General features: G+C 45.8%; 1 protein-coding gene across 4 annotated transcripts in view; it reads right to left on the bottom strand.

The window, feature by feature from the left end:
- sema3fb (sema domain, immunoglobulin domain (Ig), short basic domain, secreted, (semaphorin) 3Fb) overlaps window positions 1-15,314 on the bottom strand; it is a 109,727-nt gene that overhangs the window by 47,610 nt on the left and 46,803 nt on the right. For all 4 annotated transcript variants that reach the window (XM_029683762.2, XM_065001937.1, XM_029683760.2 and 1 more), the window contains exon 3: window positions 2,290-2,450. In XM_029683762.2, coding sequence (XP_029539622.1) covers window positions 2,290-2,450 — 161 coding nt within the window. The remainder of the gene's footprint in view (window positions 1-2,289; window positions 2,451-15,314) is intronic.

The following is a 15,314-nucleotide window of genomic DNA, read 5'->3' on the forward strand; positions in this document are numbered from 1 at the left end:
CATCACTGGACTCTATAGCTGTGGGGCAAAACCTGCCACAGGGATATCCACCCACGGTAATATTAGCCGACTAGGAATGGTCATATCTAGATATGTTTTTGTAGTTTTACAACCCTCATCTCCAGAAAATGGTTCAGTCAAATACAAACTGGAGGTGAGCTAATCAAAACATGCAACGCAGGGCAGCGGAACGGAACATATGACCCTCGGGGCCGTTTCTGAGAGCTGAGGTAAATGGTTAGCCTCACCCGGGTTTATAGAGCCCTGGAGAGGAGAGGGGAGGGAAGGGGGAGATTTATTTATTTATTTATTTCACCTTTATTTAACCAGGTAGGCAAGTTGAGAACAAGTTTACAATTTACAATTGCGACCTGGCCAAGATAAAGCAAAGCAGTTCGACACATACAACAACACAGACTTACACATGGAGTAAAACAAACATACAGTCAATAATACAGTAGAAATAAGTCTATATACGATGTTAGCAAATGAGGTGAGATAAGGGAGGTAAAGGCAAAAAAGGCCATGGTGGCAAAGTAAATACAGTATAGCAAGTAAAACACTGGAATGGTAGATTTGCAGTGGAAGAATGTGCAAAGTAGAAATACAAAAAATGGGGTGCAAAGGAGAAAAATAAATAAATAAAATCAAATAAATACAGTAGGGAAAGATGTAGTTGTTTGGGCTAAATTATAGGTGGGCTATGTACAGGTGCAGTAATCTGTGAGCTGCTCTGACAGCTGGTGCTTAAAGATAGTGAGTGAGATAAGTGTTTCCAGTTTCAGAGATTTTTGTAGTTCGTTCCAGTCATTGGCAGCAGAGAACTGGAAGGAGAGGCGGCCAAAGAAAGAATTGGTTTTGGGGGTGACCAGAGAGATATACCTGCTGGAGCGCGTGCTACAGGTGGGTGATGCTATGGTGACCAGCGAGCTGAGATAAGGGGGGACTTTGCCTAGTAGATGACATGGAGCCAGTAGGTTTGGCGACGAGTATCAAGCGAGGGCCAGCCAACGAGAGCGGTGGGTAGTATATGGGGCTTTGGTGACAAAACGGATGGCACTGTGACAGACTGCATCCAATTTGTTGAGTAGGGTATTGGAGGCTATTTTGTAAATGACTTCGCCGAAGTCGAGGATTGGTAGGGTGGTCAGTTTTACAAGGGTATGTTTGGCAGCATGAGTGAAGGATGCTTTGTTGCGAAATAGGAAGCCAATTCTAGATTTAACTTTGGATTGGAGATATTTGATGTGGGTCTGGAAGGAGAGTTTACAGTCTAACCAGACACCTAGGTATTTGTAGTTGTCCACGTATTCTAAGTCAGAGCCATCCAGAGTAGAGATGTTGGACAGGCAGATAGTTTTAGGTGCAGGCAGCGATCTGTTGAAGAGCATGCATTTAGTTTTACTTTTATTTAAGAGCAATTGGAGGCCACGGAAGGAGAGTTGTATGGCATTGAAGCTTGCCTGGAGGGTTGTTAACACAGTGTCCAAAGAAGGGCCAGAAGTATACAGAATGGTGTCGTCTGGGTAGAGGTGGATCAGAGACTCACCAGCAGCAAGAGCAACATCATTGATGTATACAGAGAAGAGAGTCGGTCCAAGAATTGAACCATGTGGCACCCCCATAGAGACTGCCAGAGGTCCGGACAGCAGACCCTCCGATTTGACACACTGAACTCTATCAGAGAAGTAGTTGGTGAACCAGGCGAGGCAATCATTTGAGAAACCAAGGCTGTCGAGTCTGCCGATGAGGATGTGGTGATTGACAGAGTCGAAAGCCTTGGCCAGATCAATGAATACGGCTGCACAGTAATGTTTCTTATCGATGATGGTTAAGGTATCGTTTAGGACCTTGAGCATGGCTGAAGTGCACCCATGACCAGCTCTAAAACCAGATTGCATAGCAGAGAAGGTATGGTGAGATTCGAAATGGTCGGTAATTTGTTTTTTTGACTTAGAAAGGCAGGGTAGGATAGATATAAGTCTGTAGCAGTTTGGGTCAAGAGTGTCCCCCCCTTTGAAGAGGGGGATGACCGCAGCTGCTTTCCAATCTTTGGGAATCTCAGACGACACGACAGAGAGGTTGAACAGGCTAGTAATAGGGGTGGCAACAATTTCGGCAGATAGTTTTAGAAAGAAAGGGTCCAGATTGTCTAGCCTGGCTGATTTGTAGGGGTCCAGATTTTGCAGCTCTTTCAGAACATCAGCTGACTGGATTTGGGAGAAGGATGGGGTGACAGGAGGCAAGGGAAGGTGAAGAGGTGAAGCGTTAGTGACTGTAAGGTCTTACAATGAGCGGCTCCTTGTTGATGTCATGCAGGTCCAGGGACAGGATGTGGTCCTTGCTGCCCACGTACATGCGGTCGTGGTCCTCGTCCATACGCAGGATTCGATAGTCAGACGTGTTTAGCAGGTAGGCAAAGTGCTGGGCAGTGCCAGTGGACCTCAGCTCTGCAGAGAGAGGGGGGGAACAAGAGAGCAATGTATCCTTTTGGGACAGAAAATTGCTGTACACAAACACAGTAACACACACGCTCAACTGACACATTTCAGAAACCACCCCTGTTAGGCATACCGATGTGTGGTTCATATGATGCTTTCAACTAACACTGTTGAAACCAAACACAGCAGATCAGTGACAAGTGCTAGAGAGGGTCTCATTGTGTTGTGGACATCTTAACACTGTCTAAGAGATGCTCCTTCTAAGAAAAGTATAATTATTATTGTCTTTCTTCCACATCTCTGTCAAATACTGCCATGGACATCCACCAAGGATGCTTTTCTCTGGTCATCTGAAGGTCTGAGCTCTGACGAAATGAAGAATGCATTTAACAGAAATTCCAGAGGAAACAGAAACAGGACGCTTCCTACAGAACCTTCCATGTGAGACTGGAGTGTTTGTTTGATTTGTTCTCCACGGTTCAACAGCCATGTACAGACAGGGCAGTGCTGTTTGAGAGGCCCGCTGTCTCTCCACTGCTTGGGTCCTCCACCAAACACAAACGCTCTGTGGGACCCTACAGGGTAGGGCTTAGCAGGATGGTACTCATATACTGCTGCTTGACAAACATTGAGGTTTCACTAAATAAGCTGGAAGATCCTGTTAAATTTGTACCTTTATTCTACTTAAACATTTCAGGAGACCACCAACAAACAACAGCTCTACGATACCACATGTTCATGTACTGTATGTTACTTTTAGTTGTTCAATTGTGGAGATAAAAAACAGTACAGGAAGCATGTAGGTCTAATTAAAGTCTAAGGTGTGCCTGCACATAATCAGAGGAAGATGTTTGGCCATGTCCCAACTCTCTGAGGGTGTCATAGGGAGAGTGGGATATGCAAAAAACACATTTACAATTCGCACATTCATATTAATACACACTTATAGCTCTGTGAAATAGGACAAATATGAGCAGCCACCTAAAAAGGATGATAATTATTATTATTATTAATATTGTTACGTCAACTTATGTCAACAAACAAAATGGTCCTGGTGTATCACAGCTTCAAAGTGAAAACAACACAGCATAGTAAAAATAAATCAAATGTATCAGCTATTTCAAAAGTGTAAAAAGCAGTTTATTAATATACATGTTTATGCAGGACCTGTTTCAAAACCAGTAACTCTACTTTGGTATGCCTGTCTAAAGCCAAAGCAGGCAAGTGCTGGTTTACATTCAAGTCCCTCTGTTGAACATAGTGAAAACTACATTCCTATGTAACTGTCTGACTGTCTCTCAGGAAGTTGTCTGAATACCAAGACAAGGCGGGAGTCATGCCCATGTCCCCCATCAAACCACAGGACCTTAAAATAAACTCTATCCACAGACATTTCTCAACATATTGATATTACCAGTCTTTCATACAGGATCTAAATATAACTCTGGGTTACGTCAATAATCAATTATTAATAACATTAGATTTGCTATATTTATACAGTTTAATTTAATACGTGTGTCAGGCAAGCGTCTGTTTATAGGTCATATGTGTGATTGACAGCTGTCGGGGACCTACAGTGCCTTTGGAAAATATTCAGACCCTTTGACTTTTTCCACATTACAGCCTTTGTCACGCCTTGGTCTTAGTATTATGTGTTTTCTTTATTTATTTGGTCAGGCCAGGGTGTGACATGGGTTATTGTGGTGTGTTTTTGTCTTAGGAGTTTTGTGGGGTGTCTACGTAGTCTATGGCTGCCTGAGGCGGTTCTCAATCAGAGTCAGGTGATTATCGTTGTCTCTGATTGGGAACCATATTTAGGCAGCCATATTCTGTGAGTGTTTCGTGGGTGATTGTTCCTGTCTTTGTGTTTGCACCAGATAGGGCTGTTTCGGTTTTCATTATTTCATTTCATTATTTTTGTAGTTTCTGCATGTATAGTTTTCCTTCATTAAATATATCATGAATCATCATCACGCTGCATTTTGATCCGATCCTTGTTCTACCTCTTCGTCAGAGGAGGAGATAGAAGAAAGCCCTTACAGCCTTATTCTAAAATGGATTAACTATTATTTTTTTCTCAGCAATCTACACATAATACCCCATAATGACAAAGAGAAAAAATAGTTTTAAAAAACAAACAGAAATACCTCATTTATATAAGTATTCAGACCCTTTGCTATGATACTCAAAATTGAGATGTTTCTAGAACTTGATTGGAGTCCACCTGTGGTAAATTCAATTGATTGGACATGATTTGGAAAGGCACACACCTGTCTATATAAAGGTCCCACAGTTGACAGTGAAGGTCAGAGCAAAAACCAAGCCATGAGGTCGATGGAATTGTCAGTAGAGCTCCGAGACAGGATTGTGACGATGCACAGATCTGGGGAAGGGTACCAAAAAAATGTCTGCAGCATTGAAGGTCCCCAGGAACACAGTGGCCTCCATCACTCTTAAATGGAAGACGTTTGGAACCCTCAAGACTCTTCCTAGAGCTGGCCGCCCGGACAAACTGAGCAATCTGTCACTCTGACAGAGCTCCAGAGTTCCTCTGTGGAGATGGGAGAACCTGCCAGAAGGACAACCATTTTGGCAGCATTCCACCAATCAGGCCTTTATGGAACTGGGTGTTACATACCTTTGTTAAATAAATAAATAAAATAAGTATCCATCTTTTTTTTCATTTGTGAACTCAGGTTCCCTTTATCTAGTATTAGGTTTTATGCAATATATATGCAAATAATTTTAGAAAGTCAGAAAGGGGGCAAATACTTTTTCACTGCACTTTATATCACTGGTGATGTGCTACTGAACAGGACGTTTAACACAGACACATTCCAGGGCAGTTCAAGCCCTTTCTGATCCAGCCTGTCGGCAACAACTCAACGTATGTTGGTTTTCAGAGGCTAGCTGGATGTGACCATCTGTTAGGTGAGGAGGGACTCAGAGAGCTACAGAGCAACAATATACCCTAAAGAACACTCCATTTCCAGCTCCAAAACATATGTAATCCAAAAGCATAATCACCTGATAATGTACGAATAATGGAGTGATAATGTACACCAAAGGGTGGCAACAAACACTACCACACCAAACATATGACCCATTTAAAACATCTATAGCTAGTTGCCATGTGTTTTTTTTCTTCACCAAAGCTATAACATAACACATTAAATATCTATAACACTTTACTATACTGTTATGCATATTTAGATAATAACACTGCTCCTTTGTCAGTGAAAAATAGTCTAAACAAATACAGAACATTTGCCAGGCTGTGTAGAAAATCCTATTCCATCAGTTCTCATCTGTTCTGGTTAAAGAATGGATCAGAGAGCTTTCTCTTTAGTCTCCCCTAATGCTCCTCCTGTCGCACTGAATTGAAGCGTTACTAAGAGGAGGAATCTACTGTTTCTATACACGTATTAGAGGCCTTTCTCCTGGGGGTTTGGCATTGAGCTCATTGTAAACCCAACGTGCCATGGAACTTCCTGGTGTCTCGTCGAGGGTAAAACAAGAGAAAAAAAAGAGGAGGAAATCTGGAAGGAAAAGCACACCAGCCACTGAACATTATCTCCCTCTCTCCTCCCCGTCCATCCTCTCCTCTCCTCTCCTCTCCTCTCATCCTCTCCTCTCCCATCCCATTCTCTCCTCCCTTCAACCCCCTCTACTCTTTCCTCTCCTTCTCTCCTCTCCTCTCCCATCCCATCCTCTCTCCCCTTCTCCCCTCTCCTCTCCTCTCCTCTCCTCTCCTCTCCTCTCCTCTCCTCTCCTCTCCTCTCTCCCTCTCCTCTCCTCTCCCTCTCCTCTCCTCCTCTCCCCCTCCTCCCCCTCCTCTCCCATCCCCTCCGCTCCGCTCCTCTCCCATCCCCTCCGTTCCTCTCTCCTCCTCTCCCCTCCCCTCCCATCCCCTCCGCTCCTCTCCCCTCTCATCCCCTCCGCTCCACTCTCCTCTTCTCCCCTCCACTCCTCTCTCCTCCTCTCCCCTCCCATCCCCTACACTCCTCTCTCCTCTCCCATCCCCTCTGCTCCTCTCTCCTCCTCTCCCCTCCCCTGCTCGGCCCTCTGCTCAGACAGACAGAGGCACCGGGGAGTGTGCTCATATTAAATGTTGATCCAGTGCTCATAATGGCGGCAGGCTCCGCCACACTGCCTCAGAGGTCAAGCCACCTGTGGAAACAAACCCAGAAGGCCTGTAAAAGGAATGGGCAAACACCGAGCCACCATCAGCAAGCTAAGGCACACTAAGACAGAGGGGAAAATGTGCTGCGTGCATGATCAAGATGGATGGAGGTTTTTGACTGGGCTACTTCATTAGATGTCATACCATTTGGCAAGAAGGAGGAGAATGAGTTTTGGTCAGGCTTGTAGTGAACAGGGTGCTTCATGCCACAGTTTCTTAAAGATCTGCTTCTATCTATAGCCAATGTCAGGCCTATTACAAGACATGCTTGTGCAGGTTCTCTCTATAATACAGGACAGGTGCATGATCTCTGACAGCAGAGGGAGTGAAGCAGCTGGAACTAGGCCTCTGTGCAGACCAAGCCGGGGAGCTTTACTACATAATGGGCCTCCCAGGATGAACTCTGAGTGCTGTTTGCCAGCTGCATTAGGGCATGACAGCATTCTCACCACATAGACTTAGCCTGGAGATTTGGAGACCTGGTTCAGTCTATTAGAGCAAGATCAACTCTTAAAGGAGTCCATTACTAGGTGTAGCTGACTCTGGGGGGTCTGTAGGACACAGAGGGAGCAGAACAATTCCCCCCCGTGGAATGGCAATGCCTCTATTGGTGGGAAAAGTGAGACTGCCGATTGCCACTGAGAGAAGCTGATCCATGTAATCCTGATCACTCAAATACACACATGCACGCAACAAGTGCAAACAGACGTTATTGCCATGAGTAATGGTGTGCAGAGTGGTAGGTGAAACCTCTGTCGCTTGAGCTCAGAACTCTCAGTAAAGTCTTTGGTGGCGGTCCTGTCCATTCTCTCCAGTCTACTGAGCATGGACAATCCTCTCCATACTCCGTCCGGATATCTCTAGCTAGTGCTGGCTTACAGACCACTTCCTATTACCGAACATTCCATTCTATTAGCATAAAATGTTAGTGGATGTGGCTTGGAGTCATGTAAGAAGACGCCCAAACCCACTGTTTCTTAATGGCATATTCTCTGGCAGATGCCCCAAATCCCACCTTAACCACACTGCTAAACGTATGCCTAACCCTGACGTTAAATTAAGACCAAAAAGCTATTTTCTTTAGCCAATTTTGACTTTGTGGCTGTGGTATTTAGTGAGCCTCTGTGCAGACTGGCTAGGGGAGGAAGGCACAAATCAAAGGCAGATCTCAGAAGCCTGACAGTCAAACAGGGCCATCCATTCCACCTCCTGAGAGAATACTTGGCAACTGACGATGATCTCCCATGGCTGCAGGCACGCATGTTACAACATATCTCCCCTTCTTCAATGAATTGCCCACGGGTCCAGTTTACTTTGAAAATGTATGTTTGAGCATGATAATGTTGAGTTGAAGGGTGTATATTCTTGATATCCCCTGGGTATACTGCACATCTATACTTCAATGCAAGAATGATTAACATAGGTTAATGCTGTCTTATATATAATAATGCACAATCCACTGTAGTATGAAATAACTAAAGGAAGAAGGATTTTGTAGATTTGTATTGTAGACTGTATTAATGAATCATGTTTTGTGGCGGGCTCAGAAACATGAGCACTTCCTCTCATTAAGGAAAGATTACTGCATGATTTAAGTGTACCCGGCTCAACCCATATTAAGTCTCCTGGCGAATCTACAAGTCGAATAAGGCGAATGACTGAATAATGGAAAACATTTGTATGTTTAAACATAACACAGGGGGGAAAGAATACTCCAGGCACATGACTGTGCAGCTCACATCAGCTACATCAGCCTGATGTGGGTGTTCCACCCGGCTACATATTTCTCTGGTTTGAAACTGGGTACATTAAAAGTGTGGGCTCTGCCAAAGAAAGATGGAGCATAGCATGTTACTGCATGAATCCTGCCTGTGTCTCTGCGGGGCCTGGAAGAAGAGGAGGGTGGAGGGGTCATGGGTTGAGGGGCTGAATAGTTACGTACATTAAATTTGTCTATGAGACTGTGGCGGAAATTGCAAAGAGGTTTGGCTCTAAACCACCTGAGCTAACTAGATTTTGTCTGTGGTTTCTCTTTTATAATCTTTTCATCATTAGAGTTATAGTGAAGACAAGAATACAAGCAGCGCCATCAGTTTATCCTGTTACATTGATTGGGGCGTATTTATTGCAAAGCCAACAATGCGGTTTGGATAAACTGACACATGCCAATGCTTTATGGCTATGCAATAAAGTATAGAGACAAATATTCTGTGAGCTTGTTATGGGTGATCACAAAGAGCCTGTAGCCTACGATTACAGCCATAGCCCCTCGGAGCGAGGCAAAGCTAGGTATGTGACTTCACACACACTGGAGTGGCAGGAGTGATAATAGCAGTGTTTAAGAGGGGCTGGGAGAAATGGCATGCTCACCCACATGAAAGGAGGTGCATGTCAGAAACCCGGGCATTATAATTTGAAAGCTGTCAACGTAGTGAAGAAAAATGTCAGAGTGGTCAGCATTACTTCCCTACGCCCACTCCGTTCCAGTGATGGGATCTCAAACCCTATAGATTTAGGACCTAAGGAAAAACCTATCACCAATAGGAGGACAGAATGATGTTGGCAGCCCCATCCCCTTTTTACGAGGTGCAGTAATGTATCAACCAGGCAACGGTGCCACAGGTTTAAAATGGTTTGCCCGTCATCCAATACCAGTGCCACAGGTTTAAAAGAGTTTGCCTGTCATCCAATACCAGTGCCACAGGTTTAAAAGAGTTTGCCCGTCATCCAATACCAGTGCCACAGGTTTAAAAGAGTTTGCCCGTCATCCAATACCAGTGCCACAGGTTTAAAAGAGTTTGCCCGTCATCCAATACCAGTGCCACAGGTTTAAAAGAGTTTGCCCGTCATCCAATACCAGTGCCACAGGTTTAAAAGAGTTTGCCCGTCATCCAATACCAGTGCCACAGGTTTAAAAGAGTTTGCCCGTCATCCAATACCAGTGCCACAGGTTTAAAAGAGTTTGCCCGTCATCCAATACCAGTGCCACAGGTTTAAAAGAGTTTGCCCGTCATCCAATACCAGTGCCACAGGTTTAAAAGCTTTGCCCGACATCCAATACCAGTGCCACAGGTTTAAAAGCTTTGCCCGTCATCCAATACCTTCTGGAAGTCTAAATCAGATCCTCTCATTAACACCTGTGTTACTCTTTTCTACCTGCCATATTTAGGAAGTGTCTTCTGCCTGTAGCCCTGTACACAGTAAGAAAGGCTCATTTGTTCTTAGGCAGACTCAATATCATTGGTTGGTTAGACCTGCCAGCGGTATGATGGACCTGGGGATGGGCTCAGAGCTCAGGCTCTACTATCTGGAGATCAGAGCTACAATCATTCATTGTCATTCTGTCCTCGTCTTGTTCTCCTCCATGGTACTACTGTAAACATGCTTCAACTAGTTTGCGGACACATATGAGAAAATGCTGCCTCCAGTGTTTTGGTTGATTTATCATCTAGTGATAGATGAATCTAATCACTATAGACACTAAAATAATGTGAGAGAAGCTTTGTATCTAATCAGAGTTTTTCCAGAAGAGCTAATCAGCTGTTAGTGGCCCAGCTTGTTTTTAACTTTAGAAATGCAGTGTGATATTTAGCGGTTGGGCTTGAATGAATTTGCACGTTCGTCGTATGAAAGAGACCAAGGTATGGCATGGTATGCGTACATTCTCTTTATTAAAAGAATGAACACCGAACAAACTAACAAAATAACAAACTAACCGTGACGCTATACAATATAGTGCTGACAGGCAACTACACATAGACAAGATCCTACACCAGAAAGTGGGGAAAGAGGCCTGCCTAAATATGATCCCCAATCAGAGACAACGATGAACAGCTGTCTCTGATTGGGAACCATAACAGGCCAACATAGATATACAAAAACCCCTAGACCTACAAAAATCCTAGACATACGAAAACCCTAAACATACAAAATACTAGAGTACCCACCCTAGTCACACCCTGACCTAAGCAAAATATATAGAAAACAGAGATATCTAAGGTCAGGGCGTGACACTTGCAATTAGTGTCAGGACAAAGCAGCAAAAGCACATGTGCACACTGCACAGTAAACACTCTGAAAGACACCACAAAGTTACTCTGAGAGGGCTCTCTGAGTACTGTATGCAACCTGGTCCTAGCAGGGTGTGTTGCCACCATAACCATAACGGTGGAGAATCCGGTATATTTCCACAGATATGGCCCATCTCCAGATACCTGCATGTCTTAGACAGGTTGTTATTTCTCAGCTCTGAAAATCTGACACAGCTTTCACAACGGTGACTTCCTGTAGTGGGAAGATAAAGGGCCAGATGGTGTGACTGTAACTGAGCAGTATGACAGGTGACATGAACTGGATGTGTCCCCACTGCCCCTTCACGGCAGTAGGGTCCTCGTTATATACATTCCCCTGTATTAGAGCTAGCTGCTCCACTGGCGTGGATCTCCGGCACACTGGTACAAGGTTATGTCTGACACCACCGCTGACATCCCTTCAGTCCCAGCTTGCACACAGGGGAGAGCCTCTTCTAATCAGCAGCCCGGAGCCACCAGCGTCCTACAGCTAGCGTCCTCTTTGATTTACCTTCAACAGCTCCTTTCAACACGATTTGTCTTCATGTCAAAGATTAACAGGAGTTGTTTGGATTTGCGTTGGCTGCACGCATCAAGGCCCGAGGAGAGGTGACACAATGTTAAAAGAATGCCTGTGTGATTGCTGGAGGTTGGTCCTGTAGAGTACAGTGTGTACGAGTAGCTGTGCAGCTGCATTTAATGAAAATAAATGATGAGGGCATGGAGCATGGAAAAACAGCACCTGCTGCTTACTTACCTAGTGCTTCTAGAACAACACTGAGAGGTAAAGAAAAATGGACAGGGTCAGAGGGGCTGGCGGTGTCAGATCAGATAGCAAATATGAATCACCAGATAAGAGAAATACAAGAGCACGGCTTCACGATTATAATGAGGAGATATGATCAGACTTCCTTAGAGATGCCTACGCGCCCCATGGAGGGGGGGTGGTAACCTGGCATATTTGTCTCTCAGTGGAGTGGTTATGCTTCCCTGCATGTCTTAGTGCAGAGACAGCCCAACACCTTGATGCCGAGAGGGGGGAGGGGCTAACAAATAGAGACTTGACAGCATGCCTGTACCCTGTGCTGTGTATGTTACCAAACTGCTACCTCTTACACGTACAGCCACTATCATAAACTTTGTGATTTCATCTTCCAAGCTTAAAATATTATTACTGTAGTAGCCTACATGGATAGCAATGCTCGTCTTCCTTTATAGCATATCCTGCAGGAAACATACCTGTATATTCAGCAAGAAAGACATGCTAGAAAAAGAGACCCCTATAAGCAAATAATCAGGTGTCTTGGATTTTGCAACTTCAAAAGTTACCTACTATCAGCCCACCCCATCCAGTCCACCCCATCTGCTGGCTCACAATAAAGCATACCTGCCCAGGTATTCACGACATGCTGTTGATAGTCCATTGCGGTAAGCTCCCTTTTTATGAAATAGGTGTGTCCCAGCACTGCTCAAGAATGTCTCAAACCATGGTGTGTGTGTGTGTGTGTGTGCGTGCGTGCGTGCGTGCGTGTGTTTGTCAGATGCATGCACATGTGTTACTCGATGAAGATCATTAGTGTACAGGTCTGACCCCACAGAATGTAGAGGATCATGTGCTGTGATGCCCATGTCACACACTGCCTCTGATTTACCACCATCGCCAGCTTGTTATCACTCCTCTACCCCCCACCCCCGACCCCAGGGCCCACCCGCTCTATAATTAGAACCAATTAATGGCTTCCCCACCTCCACCCCCCTCTCGCCCACTCTTTGCTAATGGTATCAATTTGTATACACTGTCAGCTCTGATGGGCTCTCATGCGGAGAGATGGCCCTTATCACTGGGGGCCTCTGGCTCCTGTCACCTAAGCCCTCTCCTCTTCGACAGGCTAGGGGAGAGAGGAGACAGGCTGGCTGGGGGAGACATGTCTGGGTCTGGCAGGGTGTGTATGGGGAGGCATGTCTGGGTCTGGGAGGGTGTGTATGGGGGAGGCATGTCTGGGTTTGGGAGGGTGTGAATGGGGGAGGCAAGACTGGGTCTGGGAGGGTGTGTATGGGGAGGCATGACTAGGCCTGGGAGGGTATGGGGAAGATGTGTCTCGGTCTGGGAGGATGTGTATGGGGGAGGCATGTCTGGGTCTGGGAGGGTGTGAATGGGGAGACATGTCTGGGTCTGGGAGGGTGTGTATGGGGGAGGCATGTCTGGTTCTGGGAAGGTGTGTATGAGGGAGGCATGCCTGGGTCTGGGAGGGTGTGTATGGGGGAGACATGTCTGGGTCTGGGAGGGTGTGTATGGGGAGGCATGACTGGGTCTGGGAGGGTATAGAGGAGACGTGTCTGGGTTTGGGAGGGTGTGTATAGGGGGGGCATGTCTGGTTCTGGGAAGGTGTATATGAGGGAGGCATGACAGGGTCTGGGAGGGTGTGTATGGGGGAGACATGTCTGGGTCTGGGAGGGTGTGTATGGGGAGGCATGACTGGGTCTGGGAGGGTATGGGGGAGCCGTGTCTGGGTTTGGGAGGGTGTGAATGGGGAGGCAAGACTGGGTCTGAGAGGGTGTGTATGGGGAGGCATGACTGGGTCTGGGAGGGTGTGTATAGGGGGGGGGCAGGTCTGGTTCTGGGAAGGTGTATATGAGGGAGGCATGACAGGGTCTGGGAGGGTGTGTATGGGGGAGACATGTCTGGGTCTGGGAGGGTGTGAATGGGGAGGCAAGACTGGGTCTGAGAGGGTGTGTATGGGGGAGGCATGACTGGGTCTGGGAGGGTATGGGGGAGACGTGTCTGGGTTTGGGAGGGTGTGTACGGGGGAGGCATGTCTGGGTCTGGGAGGGTGTGAATGGGGAGACATGTCTGGGTCTGGGAGGGTGTGTATGGGGGAGGCATATCTGGGTCTGGGAGGGTGTGTATAGGGAGACATGTCTGGGTCTGGGAGGGTGTGTATAGGGAGGCATGTCTGGGTCTGGGAGGGTGGGAATGGAATCATCATCCTAAATGTTGCAGAAAGATGTGCCATACTTCAGTATCAGGCTAACAACATGGAGGAGAGGAGATGAGGGATCTCTGAGGGAGTTGTTCCTCATACTGTGAAGAAGAGACTCTGTCCTCTTTCATTGTTTCATCTTGTAGGATAGGCTAATGTTTTCATTTCAGGCTCCTCCATCTCCACTAACTGAAACTAATTGTATGGATTTTTTTCCTAATAATATTGTAAAATTAACATCCGTACAGAAAAACTCATGTGAAGGCCAAATGACTGAGGAGGAACTGCTTGATGCAGTTGAGGCCTTTAAGGATGGGAAAACTCCAGGGCTGGATGGCATACCAGTGGAAGAATACAAAACATTTTTTGATATACTCAAAGGACCATTATTAGCATGTATTAACCACTCCTATATAAATGGTAGATTATCAGACACGCAACAAGAAGGTCTGATATCATTATTACTGAAACAGGACCCAAGTGGTATATATGGAGCATAATAACCATAATTTGCAAATAAATTCATTAAAAATCCTACAATGTGATTTTCTGGATATTCTTTTCTCATTTTGTCTGTCATAGTTGAAGTGTACCTATGATGAATTACAGGCCTCTCTCATATTTTTAAGTGGGAAAACTTGCACAATTGGTGGCTGACTAAATACTGACTAAAAACTATATGAGAGATTGGAAATTATGCAGACAATTACATTGATGGAACCAATATTCTTTCTGCAATATTAAGCTGATCCACCCCTTTATAAAGAAAAAAGAGAAAGAAAAAAAAAGAGTAGGAGAGGGAAGGAGAAAGAGAAGGAGAGGGAAGGAGAAAGAGTAGGAGAGGGAAGGAGAAAGAGTAGGAGAGGGAAGGAGAAAGAGAAGGAGAGGGAAGGAGAGGGAAGGAGAAAGAGAAGGAGAGGGAAGGAGAAAGAGAATGAGAGGGAAGGAGAAAGAGTAGGAGAGGGAAGGAGAAAGAGAAGGAGAGGGAAGGAGAAAGAGAAGGAGAGGGAAGGAGAAAGAGAAGGAGAGGGAAGGAAAAGAGAAGGAGAGGGAAGGAGAAAGAGAAGGAGAGGGAAGGAGAAAGAGTAGGAGAGGGAAGGAGAAAGAGTAGGAGAGGGAAGGAGAAAGAGAAGGAGAGGGAAGGAGAGGGAAGGAGAAAGAGAAGGAGAGGGAAGGAGAAAGAGAATGAGAGGGAAGGAGAAAGAGTAGGAGAGGGAAGGAGAAAGAGAAGGAGAGGGAAGGAGAAAGAGAAGGAGAGGGAAGGAGAAAGAGAAGGAGAGGGAAGGAGAGGGAAGGAGAAAGAGAAGGAGAGGGAAGGAGAAAGAGAAGGAGAGGGAAGGAGAAAGAGTAGGAGAGGGAAGGAGAAAGAGAAGGAGAGGGAAGGAGAGGGAAGGAGAAAGAGAAGGAGAGGGAAGGAGAAAGAGAAGGAGAGGGAAGGAGAAAGAGAAGGAGAGGGAAGGAGATCATCGCTAGGGAGGCTTCATCTAATCACACACATCTGCAAAAACGCGTCTCTTTCTGTGGCCATGTGTTTTACGAACAATCTCCTTCTCAACAGTGACGAATCTAAACCCTGCTCATATCCCACACGTCCCCTCCCCATATCTCCCTCCTCCCACTGCGACCCCAGACACTGTGT

The sequence above is a fragment of the Oncorhynchus nerka genome, linkage group LG15 (genome assembly GCF_034236695.1).
Source record: "Oncorhynchus nerka isolate Pitt River linkage group LG15, Oner_Uvic_2.0, whole genome shotgun sequence".
NCBI classification, from domain to species: Eukaryota; Metazoa; Chordata; class Actinopteri; order Salmoniformes; family Salmonidae; genus Oncorhynchus; species Oncorhynchus nerka.